General features: G+C 46.8%; 1 protein-coding gene across 9 annotated transcripts in view; it reads right to left on the bottom strand.

Moving 5' to 3' along the window:
* NUGGC (nuclear GTPase, germinal center associated) overlaps window positions 1–18,407 on the bottom strand; it is a 1,501,499-nt gene that overhangs the window by 1,142,076 nt on the left and 341,016 nt on the right. For all 9 annotated transcript variants that reach the window (XM_069221057.1, XM_069221058.1, XM_069221055.1 and 6 more), the window contains one exon: window positions 15,563–15,775. In XM_069221057.1, coding sequence (XP_069077158.1) covers window positions 15,563–15,775 — 213 coding nt within the window. The remainder of the gene's footprint in view (window positions 1–15,562; window positions 15,776–18,407) is intronic.

Below are 18,407 nucleotides of genomic sequence, written 5' to 3'. Positions count from 1 at the left end.
CCAACAAAGATAAATCCTCGATCTCGGTTTCCTTAGTCTGTGGGGGACAGGATGGATGACACAGAAAGGATGAAGGGATCCATCCATCAGTTAGCATTGGGAGGAACTGACTGAAAGCTCTGCACCAAACCCAAGAGACTCCTTGGATGCTGAAACTACTGCCAAGTCATTAGAACTCAAGCTGAATTGCTTTTCTATTTAGGACCATATCTGGGCCATCGGGGGTTTTAACCAAAGAAACACCATCAAGGTTCACCTTAACCTTCTCTTTAACAATACAGACTTTACCATTCAACTTGGTTCGGTGATCTTTGCACACTTGGGGGTCATGGAGGCCTGAGACAGCACCTTAGCAAGCCTAGACTTCACCGTAGGAGCAGATTATGAATCCTCTGGCGGTGCAGTGTCTAAGTCGGTGCCACCACAATCACCAAATGCAGGAGAACCGGAGGGTGTTGGTGCAAGCCTGGAAATATTTAGCATAATCATTAGAATGGGCTTCACCTGTACTGAGCCGGACGATGGACCCAGGAACTCCAGTCTTATCTTTCCAAGGACTTGACTCTTGTCCAAGAATTATGAAGAGTCTGGCATTCTGCAACAGAATCAAGGTTGAGCAGCTCCAGATTCAGGACCATTTACTCCAATAAAATGAAGACTACTTCTCATTATTGTATGTTTTTATAAGACAATCTCTTACAAGTATACTTTTCCACACCAGTCTGAAGCCAGGAAGAATAACTCTTGAATTGGGTAATTTATCAGAAAGATAAATGCAAGCTTAGGAACAGTGTGAGGTTGCAATACGAGGGAATAAAGAGTTTATTAAGCTTCTGTGTGGTCTATTTCACAAGAGTACCTACACTGAGGAATCCCAATGACAAAAGAAAAATAACATATTACTTGCCTGTAACTCATCTCCTCCAGTATTGGAATACCTTTCTTAGATTCACATGCTTGAATCATTCACTGCTGTCGAAGTGGGAGTTCCACGGCATAATAGTAAGCAGTACATATCATTGTAATAGCCTGCAAAGAGATTGCAGAGTTCATTTTACAGCCTATCTTTGTCCTTTTTAAAAAAAAAAAAGATCCAAAGTTCACCAGTGAGGCGACATCACCCTCTAGAACACTTCCAGCTTAGATTTTCTCGGCCCTAACAGGAAATAACTCATCAGTCAAAAAGTAGAGCCTCTAAGGGGAGGAGGGTGGGTTGCATGTGAGTCTATGAAACATATCAATATTGAAGAACGAGAGTTACATGTAAGTAACAAATTCTTTCTCCAGTATTGGAATATCTTACAAAGATTCACATGCTTCAATCAGAATAGTTAGCAGTGCAATACATAACCAAAGTAGACATGAATAAAATACTGGATGGTAGGTGTAAGATTATATTATACACATACATATATAGATAATAATAGGCTCACCTTATTGGAAAAGATGCTGTGGTACTGCTTTTACCAAGGCTGTATCAGTAGTATGCGCTGCATTTAAACAGTAGTGTTGGGTGTGCTTGCTCTTCCAGGATGCAGCACGGCATATATTTTTAATGGACACCCCAGCAAATAGAGCAGCTGTTCTGGCAATTGCTCTAGTACAGTGTGCTTTAGTTTTCTGTCGCAAAGGCCTGCCCGTCTTAAGAGTGGATGATATCCATCTCGCTATAGTAGGCTTGGAGACTGGTCCGCCCTCATTGTTGTTGTCATAGGGCACAAAAAGTTGATCAGTTATGTGGATATATGTAGTCCATTGCAAATACAATTTCAGACATCTCTTGACATCAAGAGAATGTAGAGTTTGTTCGTCTGGAGTTTGCAAATTAGGAAAAACATTTTAAGCATAACCGGTTGATTGAGATGAAAATCAGTATGGATCTTTGGAATTAACTTGGGATTAGTTTGGAGAATCACCATGTTGTCTTGTTTTTGCAGGAAAGGTTTCTTCATAGTGATGTTTGAATTTTGCTTACTCTCCTAGCAGAGGTAAGGGCTAATAAGACAGTGTAAGAAAATGCCTTCCTTGGCATTGTTACCCCCTGACTTTTTGCCTTTTGTTTGTGCCAGTTATTTTTAAAAGTGTGCTGGGGGCCCTGCTAACCAGGCCCCAGCACCAGTATTCTTTCCCTAAACTGTACCTTTGTTCCCAAAATTGGCACAGCCCTGTGCCCAGGGAAGGTCTCTAAGAGCTGCAGCATGTCTTATGCCACCCTAGGGACCCCTCACTCAGGATACATGCACACTGCCTCACAGCTTGTGTGTGTCTGGGAGGGGGGGATGACTAAGTCGACATGGCACTCCCCTCAGAGTGCAATGCCCACCTCTCACTGTCTGTGGCATAGGTAAGTCACCCCCTAGCAGGCCTTACAGCCCTAATGCAGGGTGCACTATACCACAGGTGAGGGCATAAGTGCATGAGCACTATGCCCCTACAGTGTCTAAGTAAAACCGTAGACATTGTAAGTGCAGGTTAGCCATAAAGAGTATATGGTCTGGGAGTTTGTCAAATACAAACTCCACAGTTCCATAATGGCTACACTGAAATCTGGGAAGTTTGGTATCAAACTTCTCAGCACAATAAATGGACACTGATGCCAGTGTGGGATTTATTGTAAAGTATATTCAGAGGGCATCTTAGAGATACCCCCTGAATACCAGTCTGACTCCTAGTGCTAGGCTGACTAGTTTCTGCCAGCCTGCCACAACCAGACAAATTTCTGGCCACAAGGGGTGAGTGCCTTTGTCACTCTGTGGGCAGGAACAAAGCCTGTACTGGGTGGAGGTGCTTCTCACCTGCAGGAACTGTAACACCTGGTGGTGAGCCTCAAAGGCTCCTGCCTTTTGTTACAGCACCCCAGGGTATCCCTTGCTAGCGGAGATGCCCGCCCCTCCGGCCAGTGCCCCCACTTTTGGTGGCAAGGCTGGAGGAGATAATGAGGAAAACAAGGTGGAGCCACCCACCAGTCAGGACAGCCCCTAAGGTGCCCTGAGCTAAGGTGACTCCTGCCTTTAGAAATCCTCCATCTTGAGATTGGAGGATTTCCCCAATAGGAATAGGGATGTGCCCCCCCTCCCCTCATTGGCTACTGCCCCCCAGACCTAAACACACCCCTAAACTTAGTGTTTAGGGGTGACCCTGAACCCAGGAAATCAGATTCTTGCAACCTTAAGAAAGAAGGACTGCTGAACTGAAAGCCCCGCAGAGACGACGGAGACGACAACTGACTTGGCCCCAGCCTTACGGGCCTGCCTCCAGACTCAAAGAACCTGCACAGAGACGCATCCGACAGGGATCAGTGACCTCTGAGGACTGCCCTGAACCCGAAGGACCAAGAAACTCCTGAGAACAGCGGCACTGTTCATAAACAGCAACAACATTGCAACTCTTCCCGCTGGAAGCTTGAGACTTCTCACTCTGCACCCGACACCCCTGTCTCGAGCTCCAGAGAACTAACACCGCAGAGAGGACTACCAGGCAACTACGGCGACGTGAGTAACCCGAGTCAATCCCTCTGTACCCCCACAGCGACGCCTGCAGAGAAGATGCAGAGGCTCCACCTGACCGCGACTGCCTGACAACAAGGAACCCATCGCCTGGACCAAGCACTGCACCCGCAGCCCCCAGGACCGAGAGGAACCACCCACCAGTGCAGGAGTGACCAGCAGGCGGCCCTCTTCCTAGCCCAGTTGGTGGCTGGCCCAAGAAGCCCCCCTGTGCCCTGCCTGCATCGCCAGAGTGACCCCCGGGTCACTCCACTGTTTTCTATAGCAAACACGACACCTACTTAGCACACTGCACCCGGCCGCACCCTGTGCCGCTGAGGGTGTGTTTTGTATGCCTGTTTGTGTCCCCCGTGCTCTACAAACCCCCCCTGTTCTGCTCCCCTAGGATGCAGGTACTTACCTGCTAGCAGACTGGAACCGGAGCACCCCTGTTCTCCATAGGCGCCCTCCTTGGACCTCTGCACCTGACTGGCCCTGTGTTGCTGGTGCAGTGACTTTGGGGTTGCCTTGAACCCCCAATGGTGGGCTGCCTATGCCCAGGACACTGACTGTGTACATGCTTTACTTATCTGAAAAACTTCACCATACTTACCTCCCCAGGAACTGTTGATTTTTGCACTGTGTCCACTTTTAAAATAGCTTATTGCAATTTTAACCTTAACTGTGTATACTACTGTTTTATATCAAAGTTCTCTACTTACCTGTGTGAAGTACCTTGCATTTTATGTACTTACCTCAAATCTTGAGGTTCTAAAATAAAGAAAATATATTTTTCTATATAAATACTATTGCCTGAAGTTAAGTCATGGAGTATGTGTTCCTCATTTATTGCCTGTGTGTGTACAACAAATGCTTAACCCTTCCCTCTGATAAGCCTACTGCTCGACCACACTACCACAAAATAGTGGCAAAATTAGATAATACTAATGCTCTATCAACCTCTAAGGGGAACCCTTGGACTCTGTGCACACTATCTCTCACTTATAGTATATACAGAGCCAACTTCCTACAGACGGCCACTTTTCAAATGAGGAATTTTGGCTGAGCTCTGTGGATTGGCTCAAATGGTTGTTTAATCAATTGGGACAACACAATGGTAAGAGGTCATGTAGGTGGCAGTAATTTTATCAGCAGAAATGCCCTGAAGAGTCCTTTAAGAAATTGAATGGTCAACCTGTGCAGCCATTAGGAAGGAGATCCTAGAGTTTGTCTATATCTTGAAATTGCAGCAAAATGCACTTAGACTGTGGAGTGTGTTTGACCAAATTGAGATATAGAGAGCCAATACAGCAACACCTGTTCAGGAGGAGGTGTGATAGGATGTATATTAGATTTTTCGCACCAAATCCAATAACTTCCATTTGAGGTTAAATGTTTGTTGGTAGAGTGGGCTGCAGTTTGCGCAAGAATCTTACGGCAATCCTCTGGAAGGTCTAGGTGCTCTACCTCATGGTGCTCAGGTGTCAAGCTTGTAAGTGTAGCGCAGTCGGGTCTGGGTAGAGGCCCTGGTGATTGCTCATTGACAACAGATCCGATAGAGGCTTGAGTTGAATGTGGTTGTCCAGACAGCTTAAGTAGCTCCGTAAACCAATGTAGTCCGGGCCAAAGTGGGGCTATGAGGATCAACTGGCATGGCTCCTGTTTGATCTTTCGAAGAACTCTGGTAATAAGTGGAATCTGGGGAAAAGCATAGGCATAGATCCTGGACCACTGCATCAAAAGGGCTTTCCCCCCAAGATCTTTTTTGAGGGTACCTGCTGGGGTAATACTGGCATGTCTTGTTCTCTTTCAATGCAAACAGATCCAGACTGGGCCTGCCCCATCGCTGAAAGATTGTGTCTAGGATCAGTTGGTTCAACTCCCATTTGTGACAACTCTGGTCTGCTCAAGGTGGCTGTTCTGTGTCCCCCTTTATAGATTGTAGGGCATTATCGACGTACTTTACAAACAAGTAGTCACCATCAAAAGGCATATTGAGGATCTTGGTTTGCACTCCAGGGCAAAACAAAGTGGGTTTAAGCCAACCTTGACGCCGGCGCACAGCCAAACCTGCAGATTGACGGAAGCCAACGGATGCAATGTCCATTGCGCAGTCGATCTTAGATGCCGCTTTTTTGCCCTCCTGAAGAATATGTATGGCTTCATACTTCTTATCGTCAGGTAAGAGACTTAGATACAAGGCTATATCTGACCACATTTGGCGATCGTAACACCCCCAGAATAGCTAGGGAGTTTGCAGTGCAGACAGTTGTAGGAATTTTTATGGAAATGTTGTGAAAACACTCCACTTATCAACCTTTTTCTTTTAGTTTACATGGATTAAAATTAATGAAACTGTATGTCAAACAATTAAGTTTGTGTATGTGGTCGGAGGTGTTTGGCCACACAATGGAACAGTGATCCATTATTTACTTTTTTGACTTATAGGTTGGGTTTACACCTTTTCTTTCATCTCTCCGTTGTTTCATTTGTTGTTTTGTGCCCACCCATGTCCACCATTTGTCTTTGCAATAAGCCGTAGAAATGTTACCACCTGGTTGGATTTGAAATGGCATATACAAGAATAGATGCTGGGAAGAGATGGAGGTGTTGATATGAAACAGAATTTTTTTTAAACCACTTTTAAGGTTTCTTTACTTTTTTAGATTTCTGTAGTAATCTTCTTCATAACTTGTACATCAATTTTGCATATGCATTGTGTTTATTTTAATCTAGAAAAAAAATATTGTACACCGCGTAGGAAGGTCACTCTTTTTGGCATGGTTACCCTCATTTTTTGCCTGTTTATCAGTGTGTTAAGACTGTCTTCACTGGGATCCTGCTAACCAGGACCCCAGTGATTGTGCACTCTCCTCCAAATGTGGTTGTGTTGGTACCCTTTACACCTCACATTGGCATGCTGCAGTACCTCGAAGTCCCCAGGGCATTGATCCACCAGGGGTGCCCCATTGGCTGCAGCACTGAATTATGCCACCACTGGGAGGCCATGCAAACTATGTCTGCAGGCCTGTCTATGCAGCCTGCGTGAAAAGGTGCATGCACCCTTTCACTGGTGGTCACTGAATCAGGTCACTGTAAGTCACCCCTATGGTAGGCTCTCCCGGCCCAGAGGGCAGGGTGCAGGTTCCTGTGTGAGAGGGCACCACTGCAGGAGCAGAGGTGCCCCTACAAACTCCAGTTCCAATGCACTGGACTTCGTAAGTGCAGGGAAGCCATTTTACCCGTGTACTGGCCACAGGTCATTTTACGTGTGTTCAGATACATAATGGTAACTCCGAACCTAGGCATGTTTGGTATCAAACATGTCTGATTCATACCCCAATACTAATGCCAGTACTGGTGGCATGATTCCATGCACTCTGGGGGCTCCTTAGAGGAGCCCCCAGTACTGCTCCTACCAGTCTTATAGGGTTTGCGGGCAGCCTGCGCTGCTGCAGCACCTCAGAAAGGTTTCTGCCCTTCTGCTGCTTGGCCAGCTCAAGCAGGGGAAGGCAGAACAAAAGATTTCCTGTGGGAGAGCGAAGCAACACCCTCTCCCTTAGAAATAGGTGTTACAAGGCTGGGGAGGGATAGCCTCCCCGCACAACCAGCTTGCTTTAAAGAGCACATTTGGTACCTTGCTTCCATAATTCGGTTTGCACCAGTCTAGTGACTATTCCCCCATTCTCCCCAGCCACCCTCCCCTCCCACGCCCGACACTACACTGTTGCAAAAGCACACAAAGGAAAGGAGAGTGACTATTCCCCTGACCATCACCAGCCCAGAGCTCCACCAGGTGGATTCTTGATTCTGTCATCTTGGAAACAAGATGTGCAAAGGCCCCTGGGAGCATCTGGTTGGTCAGGACAGGTATCTGACGTCAGTGACCCCCTCTGAAAGGTGGTCACCCTGCAGAGTGACCAATCCAACTGGTAGGACTATTTAAGGACTCCCTGTAAGAAAGTGCCCTTTTCTTGGCATGGTTACCCCCTTTTTAGGGTCGAGCAGGTGTTGCATGCGCTCACGCATGCGTAAAGCAGGGAGACTCTTTAGTGTTCAGAAAAGGGCTCGGAGCTCTGTCAACATGACGTCAGTGTTTTTTATTGGTTTGTGGGCTTGCCTAATAAAATCTGCTTGCTTTCATTAGTCCGAGGCACGCATAGGTCATGCCTTTTCCGGTGGCTAGCCCTCCTCCAGCGCAGAAACCAAGTACAGAAAACATGCGAGACTCGCTGTTTTCCATCGGGCTCGTGGACTTCTTTTTCTCTAATTTACGAGCGCGATCTCGATTGGCAGCAGTCAAGCACTTTACATAGTTAATTTCACTTTTTCGGGTTATGTACATAAGGATAAGTTACTTCCCTGTAAATCCTAGTTCTCTTCCAGGGGTATCCTCATCAAAGTCATAAACATTGAATATGCCCGCCCTTGTGCGGGGACCCCGGAGCATATATCAAATACACACATATAAAGTATGAAATATGTACGAAAAATATATATATAGCATTTTTAGTAGACATATCTTTCATACTAAACTCATATATACATGTGAAAAACGGCAATGCAGGCTATAATTATAAACAGGCTAAAATGCTTTATTTCTATGAATTTTTTTTTGTTTTTTTTTTAAACCTAATAAAATTACAATAGAGAATAAATATCTACCCAAGCCCCCAAAACTGGGCTTAGGGAAATAAGCAGTAGTAATCACTAGAGAAAAAAGAGAAAAAACTACATTGAAAAACAATGGAGCATTCTTAGCCAATAGGCTGCATGCAGGTTAACACAGGAGAACCATAAAAACTTTGGCACCGTGCCTTTAAGACCCTGAGCACCTCCAGTATCCCACCATGCCTCAGGGGTGAAGGAGAGGTGACAGTTGGTTCACAGTTAGGTCAGTACTTTTTTACGGTGATAATCTGTGTAACTGATTCGAAAGACAGTCTGTCCTGCACTTCTAGGAGATGTGCGTCCGGGGAGGAGGGTGGGTTGTTTATGACTTTGATGAGGATACCCCTGGAAGAGAACTAGGATTTACAGGTAAGTAACTTATCCTTCTCTTCCGGGGGATCCTCATCAATAGTCATAAACATTGAATAGATTAGCAAGCCCATCCCTAAACTCTGCGGACTGTCTAATAGAAGTGCAGGAATAGATATGTATCATGCAAATAAATTTCTCAGAGAGGCCTGCCCCACTTGGGCATCTGCTCTTGCATCTGAGTCCAAACAGTAATGTCTAGTAAATGTATGTACAGACTTCCATGTAGCAGCCTTACAAATCTCAGATATTGGAACATTGTTAAGGAGGGCAGCAGTAGCCGCTTTTCCCCTTGTGGAATGCGCTTTAGGTCTAGCTAGTAGTTGTTTCTTAGCCAACTGGTAAGCATTAACAATACAAGAAACTATCCATCTTGATATTATTCGTTTAGATGCTGCCTCTCCTGTCCTCAAATGACCATAATTTACAAACAAGTGGTTGGAATGTCTAATCAGTTTTGTTTTATCCAAATAAAATTTCAGCACTCTTGTCAAATCTAGGGAGTGCAACGCCTTCTCCGTCGGAGTCTCCGGATTGGGGAAGAAAGTCGGTAAAGAGATAGTCGGATTGATGTGGAATTATGACACCACCTTCGGTAGGAATGATGGGTGAGTTCGCAGAACCACTCTATTGTTGTGAAAAACTGTGTCCGGTTCTTTGGAAGACAAAGCCTGAATTTCACTGACCCTCCTCGCGGAAGTAATGGCTACCAAAAAAGCCGTCTTCCACGTAAGGTGTTGCAAAGAGGCTTTGTGTATAGGTTCGAAAGGAGGGCCCATAAGTTTTGACAATACTATGTTCAGTTCCCATGGAGGAGAGGGTCTCCGAATGGGCGGAAAAACTTTTTTCAAACCTTCTAAGAAATCCTTGACAACTGGTTTCGTAAAGAAGGATTCCTGAGAAGGTGACTTACGATAGGCTGTAATGGCAGACAAATGTACCTTAATAGATGATACCTGCAGACCGGACTTTGCTAGATGAAGTAAGTACGACAATATGACATCCTCCTGAGACCGTATGGGATTCTGACCTTGTTGACAGCACCATATGTAGAACCTCTTCCATTTAAAAGCGTAAGAACGCCGCGTGGAAGGTCCTCTGGACTCTTTCAAGATGTTCATGCACTCCTGCGATAGCCCTAGGTGCCCATACTGCAGGAATTCAGGAGCCATGCTGTCAAGCTCAGAGAGGGTAGGTTGGGATGCAGAACCCTGCCCTCCATCCTGCTCAGGAGATCCGGTCTGCACGGCAGCCTCCTGTGAGGTTGTTCCGATAGGTTGAGGAGATCTGTGTACCAGAATTGACGGGGCCATTGCGGTGCTATGAGAATCATTCTGGTGCTGGATCTGTAAAGTTTGTTGATCACTACCGGTATGAGGGGAATCGGTGGAAAGGCGTAGAGAAATATCCCTGACAAGTCGATCAACAGGGCATTCCCTCGAGATCCCGGACGGTAGAACCTGGATGGGAAGTCTGGGCATTTCTTGTTTACTTCGTCTGCGAAGAGATCCAATTGAGGCCGACCCCATAGAGCGAAGATGTCTTCGACGATTTTGCCGTGTACGACCCAATCGTGGGCGTCCTCTAGGTGTCTGCTCAGGAAATCTGCTTCCACGTTTTGTTGACCTGGCAGGTGAACCGCTGTAAGCGACATTCCTCTGGCCAGGAGCCAATGCCATATTGTTTGGGACTCTCGAGATAGGGGTAGGGATCTCGTTCCCACCTGTCTGTTCAAATAATACATTGTTGTTGTATTGTCCGTTTGTATTAAGAGAAATTTCCCCTGAATCGATGGAGCAAAAGACTTGAGAGCCAGATGGACCGCTCTGAGCTCCAGCAGATTGATGTGGTACTTCTTTTCGTTGTCGGACCACAGGCCCTGAGCTTGAAGGGGACCCAGATGAGCCCCCCATCCCTGAAGAGACGCATCCGTTACCAGAATGTCGGATGGAATTACCTGGTGAAACGGAGCACCTACTGACAGGTGAGGTCTGTGCATCCACCATTGCAATGACTGACGTGCCGCTATCGGTAGCCGCACTCTGTCCTCCCAGCGACCTGTCCTTTGGCTCCAGTTGTTCTCCAACGCCTCTTGGAGGGGCCTCATGTGCAGCCTGGCATTTGGGACAATGAAAATGCATGATGCCATGGAGCCCAGCAGCGATGTCACCTGACGTGCCGTAGGTGCGTTGGCTTTCAACAGGTCCTGACACTTCCTGCCTATTGAAGATAGTCGTTCCTCCGAAGGATACATTCTTTGGAGTTCTGTGTTTATTATAGCTCCCAGGTAGTGAAGGTTCTGTGTTGGAATCAAGGTTGACTTTTGGCAATTGACCTGAAGACCTAGAGACTCGCAAACGCTGAGCACAATGTCCCGATGGCTTCTCGCCTGCTCCGGAGAAGAAGCCTTCAGTAACCAGTAGTCTAGGTATGGGTAGATGAATATCTTTTGTTTTCGAAGATGTGCCGCTACCACCGCCATACATTTCGAGAAGACGCGTGGGGCAGATTTCAGGCCAAATGGTAGAACTCTGAACTGATAATGCTGTGACGCTACTTGGAAGCGCAAGAATTTCCGATGCTTGGGAGCTATTGGGATGTGAAAATATGCATCCTGCAGGTCGATGGAGCACATCCAGTCTCCCTGATGTAGTTGAGGGAAAATCTGGTGAAGCGCTAGCATCCTGAACTTCTGTTTTCTTATGTATTTGTTCAGCAGCCGTAAGTCCAGAATTGGTCTGAAGACGCCCTCTCGGCCCTTTTTCGCCACCAGAAAATAACGGGAGTAAACCCCCTTTCCTCTGTGCGCAGGTGGAACCCTTTCTATGGCATTCTTTTGTAAGAGGGCGAGAGCCTCTTTGCGCAGCAGGCTGAGATGAGATGGATTGAATTTGGCTGGTGGCAAGTGTGGTGGAGGCTGTTTGAAAAGAAGAGAGTAGCCATTTTCGACAATATTGAGCACCCATTTGTCTCTTGTGATAGAGTGCCACTCGTGAAGATAACCTGCAATACTTCCCTCCACCGGAGTGGTGTACAGTGTCGAGGGAAGCGAGATCTCATTGTTTGGCCGGCGCTTTCGGTGTGGACTGCTGAGGTCTACTTGACCCTCGCTCCCTTGTGTTCCTTCGCTGAAAAAGAGGGCGTCCCTGCCGTTGTTGTGGCCTCTGGGACCAGTGAGGGGATTGAACCCTCTGCTGGAAAGGGCGCCTGTCATAAGGCCTATACCTTCTCCTGAAATCTTTCTTCCTTTCCAGGCCTACAGCCCTCATGGTGTCCACCTCGGCCTTCATGCGGGCCATTTCCTTGTCTGCATGGGTGCCGAACAGCGAGTTACCGGCGAATGGGAGATTCAGGATGCGCTGTTGTGCTTCTTGTTTTAACCCAGTCAGCCTCAGCCAGGAAGACCTTCTTGCACAGATTCCATGTGCATACCCATGTGCAGCTAGATCTGCCCCATCTGCCGCCGCGCTGATAACCTGGTTGGATACCAGGCATCCCTCCTGCAAGATCTCTTGAAAATCTTGTCTGTCTTCTCTGGGCAATTTCTCTGTGAATCTATTGAGGGAGTCCCACAGAGAACGGTCATACCTGCCCAGGAGTGCAGAAGCACTGGAGACTTTCATTGCCGAAGCCACCGTACCGCACATCTTTCTCCCCAGAGAGTCTAGATGCCTGCTCTCTTTATCCGGGGGGGACCGTGGAGGATGATGCCACCGAGTGGGTCTTTCGGGCTGCGGCCAATATTACAGAGTCCGGTGGCGGATCCTTTCTTAGGAACAAAGGGTCCTGTTCGGGAGCCTTATATTTTTTCAGAATCCTAGCCGGGGCAGATTTCAGCGTAGCTGGGGCCAGAAAAGTGTCCATGGTTGGCTGCAACAAACCAGGCACTAGAGGCAGTAGCTTTTTTGATGCTGATCTATGCTGCAGAGTCTCAAAGATGACGGACGAGGAGGTAGATGGCTCTAGAACCTCTATGTTTAATTTCTGCGCTCCCCTTAACAGCACCTCGTTAAACGTGGTAATGTCATCCACCGATGAGACCCTAGCAGGTGGAGAATCTGTTAGGGTGGGGGAGTACCGCCCGACAGATGATCCTGACGACGACCAAGAGGGTGATCTTCTTCGTGAACGAGACCTGGATCGCCGTTGAGAACGAGACCTGCTGCGAGACGCTGTAGCAGAGCGCCCAGGCCTCGCGGTCGGTTGACAAGGAGCAGAACGAGCCCGTCCTGCCCTTGCTGTCGGTCATGGCGTTCTTGGAAGGGAGGCAGTAGGCGAGTACATTCGCAAATACTGCGAATCCAGGGAGGCCGCTGGTCTGTTAAGGCTCTCTAGCCATCTTGGAGATAGGTTGATGGGCGAAACATGCCCAGATGATGCGGCTCTTGAACGAGATGAGTCGCTCGGTATGGAGACCACGGGAGATGGTGCGGCCTTGTCTGCTGGGGAAGGGCGATGTTCTACTCCCTGCGGGACAGGTAAAACCTGTGTCGACGTCAAGAGCTGTATCGACATCGAAGGGCGCCCCATCTCTTGCCTCGACGTCGAACGGCGATCTTTGGACCTCGACCTACTCGCCGTCGTGTGCCTCGACGTGGAGCGGTGGGAGGTCGACGGCGGATGTCTCTCATGCCGTCGTGGTGATTTCGACGTCGCGTCTCTTGACGTCGGGGGCGTACGGCCTTTGGCAGCGACTGGGCACGCCGGCGATGGCTCGACGTTGATCGGCGGGCTGCCGTCGACGGAGATCTGCCCCTGCGATGGTGTTCCCTCGACGCCGTATCCTTCGACGTCGGGTTTTTCGACATCAACGGCGATCTATGCCGGTGAGACGGTGGCAGGGACGACGTCGACGGGGAACACACACGTACTTTCCTACCTGCTGACGTCGACCTAGCCATTCTCTCCTGAGAATGGCCTGCTGGTTGCCTGGGAAGAGAGGAGGACAATGTTTTCTGCCTCTCATGAAGCCCATGTAGCCTGATCTTCTCTCTGTCCTTTAGAGTCCTCTTTGACATATTCTTGCAGTGCTTGCAAGTGTCAGGGCAGTGACTCTGAGGCAGGCACACAATACAAAGAGAGTGTGGGTCTGACTGGGCCTTCTTCTTCCCACAAGAAGGGCATTTGACAAAAAGTGAAGGCATTTTTCTGTCTGGAAAAAACTGCCAAACACAGACAAAGATGTTATCTGTCGAATGAAACAGGAAAAACCCCTTTTTTAAAGGATTTTTCTGAGAAAAAACTCAGAAAAACTGAGAGCTCAATGCTCCAGGATCCTCTCAGAAGAAGCCGGAAAAAAAGAACTGACCTAACTGTGAACCAACTGTCACCTTTCCTTCACCCCTGAGGCATGGTGGGATACTGGAGGTGCTCAGGGTCTTAAAGGCACGGTGCCAAAGTTTTTATGGTTCTCCTGTGTTAACCTGCATGCAGCCTATTGGCTAAGAATGCTCCATTGTTTTTCAATGCAGTTTTTTCTCTTTTTCTCTAGAGTTTACTGCTGCTTACTTCCCTAAGCCCAGTTTTGGGGGCTTGGGTAGATATTTATTCTCTATTGTAATTTTATAATATAAAAAAAAAAAAAAAAAAACTTCATATAAATAAAGCATTTTAGCCTGTTTTAACATTATAGCCTGCATTGCTGTTTTACACATGTATAATATGTGTGTATTTTATATATGCTCCGGGGTCCCCGCACAAGGGCGGGAATATTCAATGTTTATGACTATTGATGAGGATCCCCTGGAAGAGAACTTACCTTTGCTCTCCTGGTGGCTGGGTGTCACCTGGCTACTCATCTCTTGAGGTTCTGAATTCTCCTATCCACCCTCTAACTATTCCACATCCTTGGGTGGGGGGGGTCCCAACTTAGCATTCCACAATTTTAGTATATGGTTTGGCCCCCTATAGGGCCCTAGCTATTTGCTGCTATTATTTGCCAATGCTTGTTGTTTCTATATGCTAATAACGAATATATACATATTTTTTGTAACACTGTGGTTCCTTTCAGGTGTGATAAGTTGCTCTGTGACAGATGTGGTATCGCAAGTGATTTACACTCCTCCTAGATAAGTCTTGGCTGCTCCCCAGAGCTACCACTAGAGAGCCCTGGCTTCCTAGACGCTGTCTCACTAATAGGGGTTGCCTGGACCTAGTATAAGGAGCAAACACCATAGGTGTCTACCACACACCAGGTCAGCTTCCTACACACGAAACATTAGGATCAACCATGTTTCCTAACATTGTCTTAAGAAAGCACATGTATTCTGAATTCATTTTAATTCATGACATTATATCCATATGCCTCATTAGAGGTGAACTTTGTTGACATATAGTTGCGCTGCTATGAAAAAAAAAGACATTTCAATAAATAAATGGAGACAACTAAGACCAATACATATGTCGAAAACTGAACTTTCTCCATAGATTTACACCACACAAAAAGAGTTAAAAATTTACAAGAACAAAGTACAGGTCCCTACCAAGTCCAATACAAACAACGTATGTTTACCAACCAACAAGAGTAACTAGAGCTAGTTATGCTATTCGACAGGAATGTTAAACGGGAATCAATAGTGGGTAATACCAGAGTTCATGTCTGACTGGTTAAAAAAATGCAAGGACCCACCAGGCATACAGGACACAACAAGGCTGCACAACAGTCTGGGCTAAAACAGGTACTTTACATTGTTTTGAGGGAGATTTCCACAAAAAGAGACTCACAAGGGGTAGGATGGCCTGCCCTGACTCAATGACATTCCAACGACCCAGCAGACATTACAGAAAAAGAAGGAGGCATTAATAAAAAGACAAAGCCTGTAGTGGGTGTGTGAATATTGTGATTAGCTGATAATTGATAAGCGATAACAATGGCAGGTGTCCATGTACTATAAGCCTATTTATAGATTTCTGAAATCACGGAGTCATTTTACTGAATTCACAAACTTCATATCACATTCCATGTGTTGGTGCCCAACAAGTTTTTAATCTGATCATGATCAGAGAAATAAAATGAAATGCATGAAATATCTACTCACTGTATCTGCAGAGACGTACTCTGTTCTACCCAGACGGCAAGTGACTTCCCTCATGTGCTTCAACTCTGATAGTTCGGCTATCCGCCCGTACACGGCCTTGACCCGGCAGTAGGCAGTCCCTGCCTCAGACTTCCGATCTGGACGACGCTTCTTCCATTTACCAGATTTGTCTTTCATGTCTTTGATCAGAGCAACAAGCTCTTTATCCCACTCCTGTATATTAAGCAAGTACATGGGCACAAGAAAGAAAGAAATATAAATAAAAATAAAAATATAAAACAATAAAAAACATAATATCAAGGGATTAGATGTCCAGCTTAGATCATACTACTTCTACTATGCATGGAAATGTATCCAGTAATGCTCCTTCTATTCTCCCTTTCTCACAACACTCTCCGAAATAGATAAGAACCTCACACATGGTGCAGTACAAACATCAAGCCCATAATCCTTTCATATTTTGGCTGTGCTAAGATTGAATACATATATGTGTTAGGAAAGGAGCCTTTTGCAAGTTCTTCAATGCAGGAAAGGGGATGGTGAGCTCGTAAACATAAGGGAAGTCCCCAGACAGACTAAAAGCATGTATTATTTCTTTTATAGCCAATTTTCCAAAGCATCGTAAAGGGCTGCTCATAAGTGTGGCAGATTTCCTTTCATGAAGTATCTACAGATGTGCAGTGGCTTGTAAAACAACCTGACATGTTGCCACTGAAAGAGGTTCCTCAGCTAAGCATGGTCAAAAGAAATATTAATCTTAACACTAGATATCTAGCATTGGTGCCTTTGCAAAAGCTGTCCCAGAATCCACAGGCACTGCATGACGAGCTTAAAATCATGCAAACATGGTTGAAAGTTAATACAGTATCATATGCCTCTTTCGCCTCCTACCAGCCACCTACCGTTCTGTGGACTAGTGAGCCAGGATTTAACTATGTGCTTACTTGAGAGTGAAAGGCTCAGCAAAGAGATGACCATAGTCCCATCAGGATGTGTACAAGTATACCATCAAACTGTAATAAGTGTTTAACCAGAATAAAGGAGTCTATTTCTATATGAAATGGTGAACTTAGTTTAGGTATGTAACATCAGCTTTGTGTTGCTAAAGAGCAAGTTACTTACATTTGGTAACAAACTGTCTGGTAGAGACATATTCTACTTGCAGATTCCTTACCTTAGAATTTCCTCAGGCGTCAGTCTGGAATCGTAGATGTTTCTTCAAGCAGTACCCCTCCGCACTGTTAGGTCGCGTCGGTCAACTCCGCATCCGTCATTGGCGTTGTGGTGACATATGACATTGCAGGTCGTGTTTAGGTGCCACCCCGGTGCACTGACGTCAGTTTCTTTTCACGACTATCCATGGCAGAAGCGTGGAGCCATGAAGAACACTGACACTAATGCACAAGAAGTAGGGCCCTGAAAAGGAGTCCCTGTCCCTAGAAATCAGTTTGCAAAACAGGGATGTTGGGTTTTTTGGTTAGGAATCTGCAACTAGAATAGGTCTCTACCAGATAATTTGTTACCAAAAGGTAAGTAACTTTTTCATCTGTGTAGGAAAGTAGCATCTTTCTAGCATAGTTACCCCCACGTTTTGACTGGTGCCAGTGTGGTTAGACTGTAGTACACTGGGATACTGCTAACCAGGACTCCAGTGTCAGTGCTCTCTCCCCTAAATTTAGTTGTATGTTAACTTTTACACCCCATAACTGGAATAATGGTGCCCCCATGCAAGTCCCTAGTATATAGTACTTTGGTATCCAGGGCACTGGTACAGGGGCCCACAGAGGGCTGCAGCATGTACTGTGCCACCCATGGGGGGCATGCAAACTGTGACTGCAGGCCTGCGATTGCAGCCTGCCTGAGATGGTGCATGCACCCTTCCCTCCAGATGTAAAGGTTGCCTTATATCATGGTCACTGCACTCTGACCCTGTAAGTCACCCCTAAGGTAGGCACTTTAGCCTAATGACAGAGTGAATAATTCTAAGTGTGAGGGTACCCCTGTGTGAGCAAAGGTTCCACTACAAACCCTAGAATCCACTTCCTGGGCTTTGTATGTGTGTGGGGAAGCCATTTTAAGGTATGCAGTGGACACTAGTCAACAAGAGTAGATCAACTACATAATTGGCTTCACCAAACCCAGGCATGTTTGGTATCAAACATGCAATCATGCAACTACACTGACTCCAGGGTTAGCATTTTAGAAGGTACTCTGGGGGTTCCATAGGGGATCCCCATGTCTGCCTGTACAGTCATGTGGGGTCGGTATGTCATCCCGTGCTGCTGCCGACCCCAGACACTGTTCTGCCCTCCTGCTGCTGAGCCGAACTCAGGCAGGGGAAGGCATGGCAAAGGATTTCCTGCAGGACAGATGTTGGACCACCTCTTCCTTAGAAATAGGTGTCTCTTGGCTGGAGTGGGGGTGCCTCTGAGCGCCACCACACTGCTTTGAAGAGCACATTTGGTGCCTTCCTTGCATGAACCACTTTACACCAGTGCAGAAACCCAAGGTTCCCACTCTGGCACGAAACCACACAAAGGACAGGGGAGTGACCACCTCCCTGTCCAGCTCCTCCCCTACGGAGGTGCACAGAGCTCTACCAGGTGCCCACTTGATTCTGCCATCTTGAAAATAAGATGTGCAGAGGCCCCTGCAAACCTCTGACTAGTTAGTCCAGGTAGGTGACGTAACTCACCCCCTCTGCTAGGTGGGTCACAGCAGATAGTGTCTGACCCCCTTTTAGGGTTACTCAAGGGCTTCCCCGAGGGTGGGTCCCTAGAGTCATCTGCAAGACGTCAGGAACCGTCCACAAGTCTCCTCTGCAAGACACTTCTGCAACCTGGAC

The sequence above is a fragment of the Pleurodeles waltl genome, chromosome 2_2, assembly GCF_031143425.1.
Source record: "Pleurodeles waltl isolate 20211129_DDA chromosome 2_2, aPleWal1.hap1.20221129, whole genome shotgun sequence".
Taxonomy (NCBI): Eukaryota; Metazoa; Chordata; class Amphibia; order Caudata; family Salamandridae; genus Pleurodeles; species Pleurodeles waltl.
The sequence above is the reverse complement of the archived record's forward strand: the minus strand, read 5'-3'. Positions and strand labels throughout refer to the sequence as shown.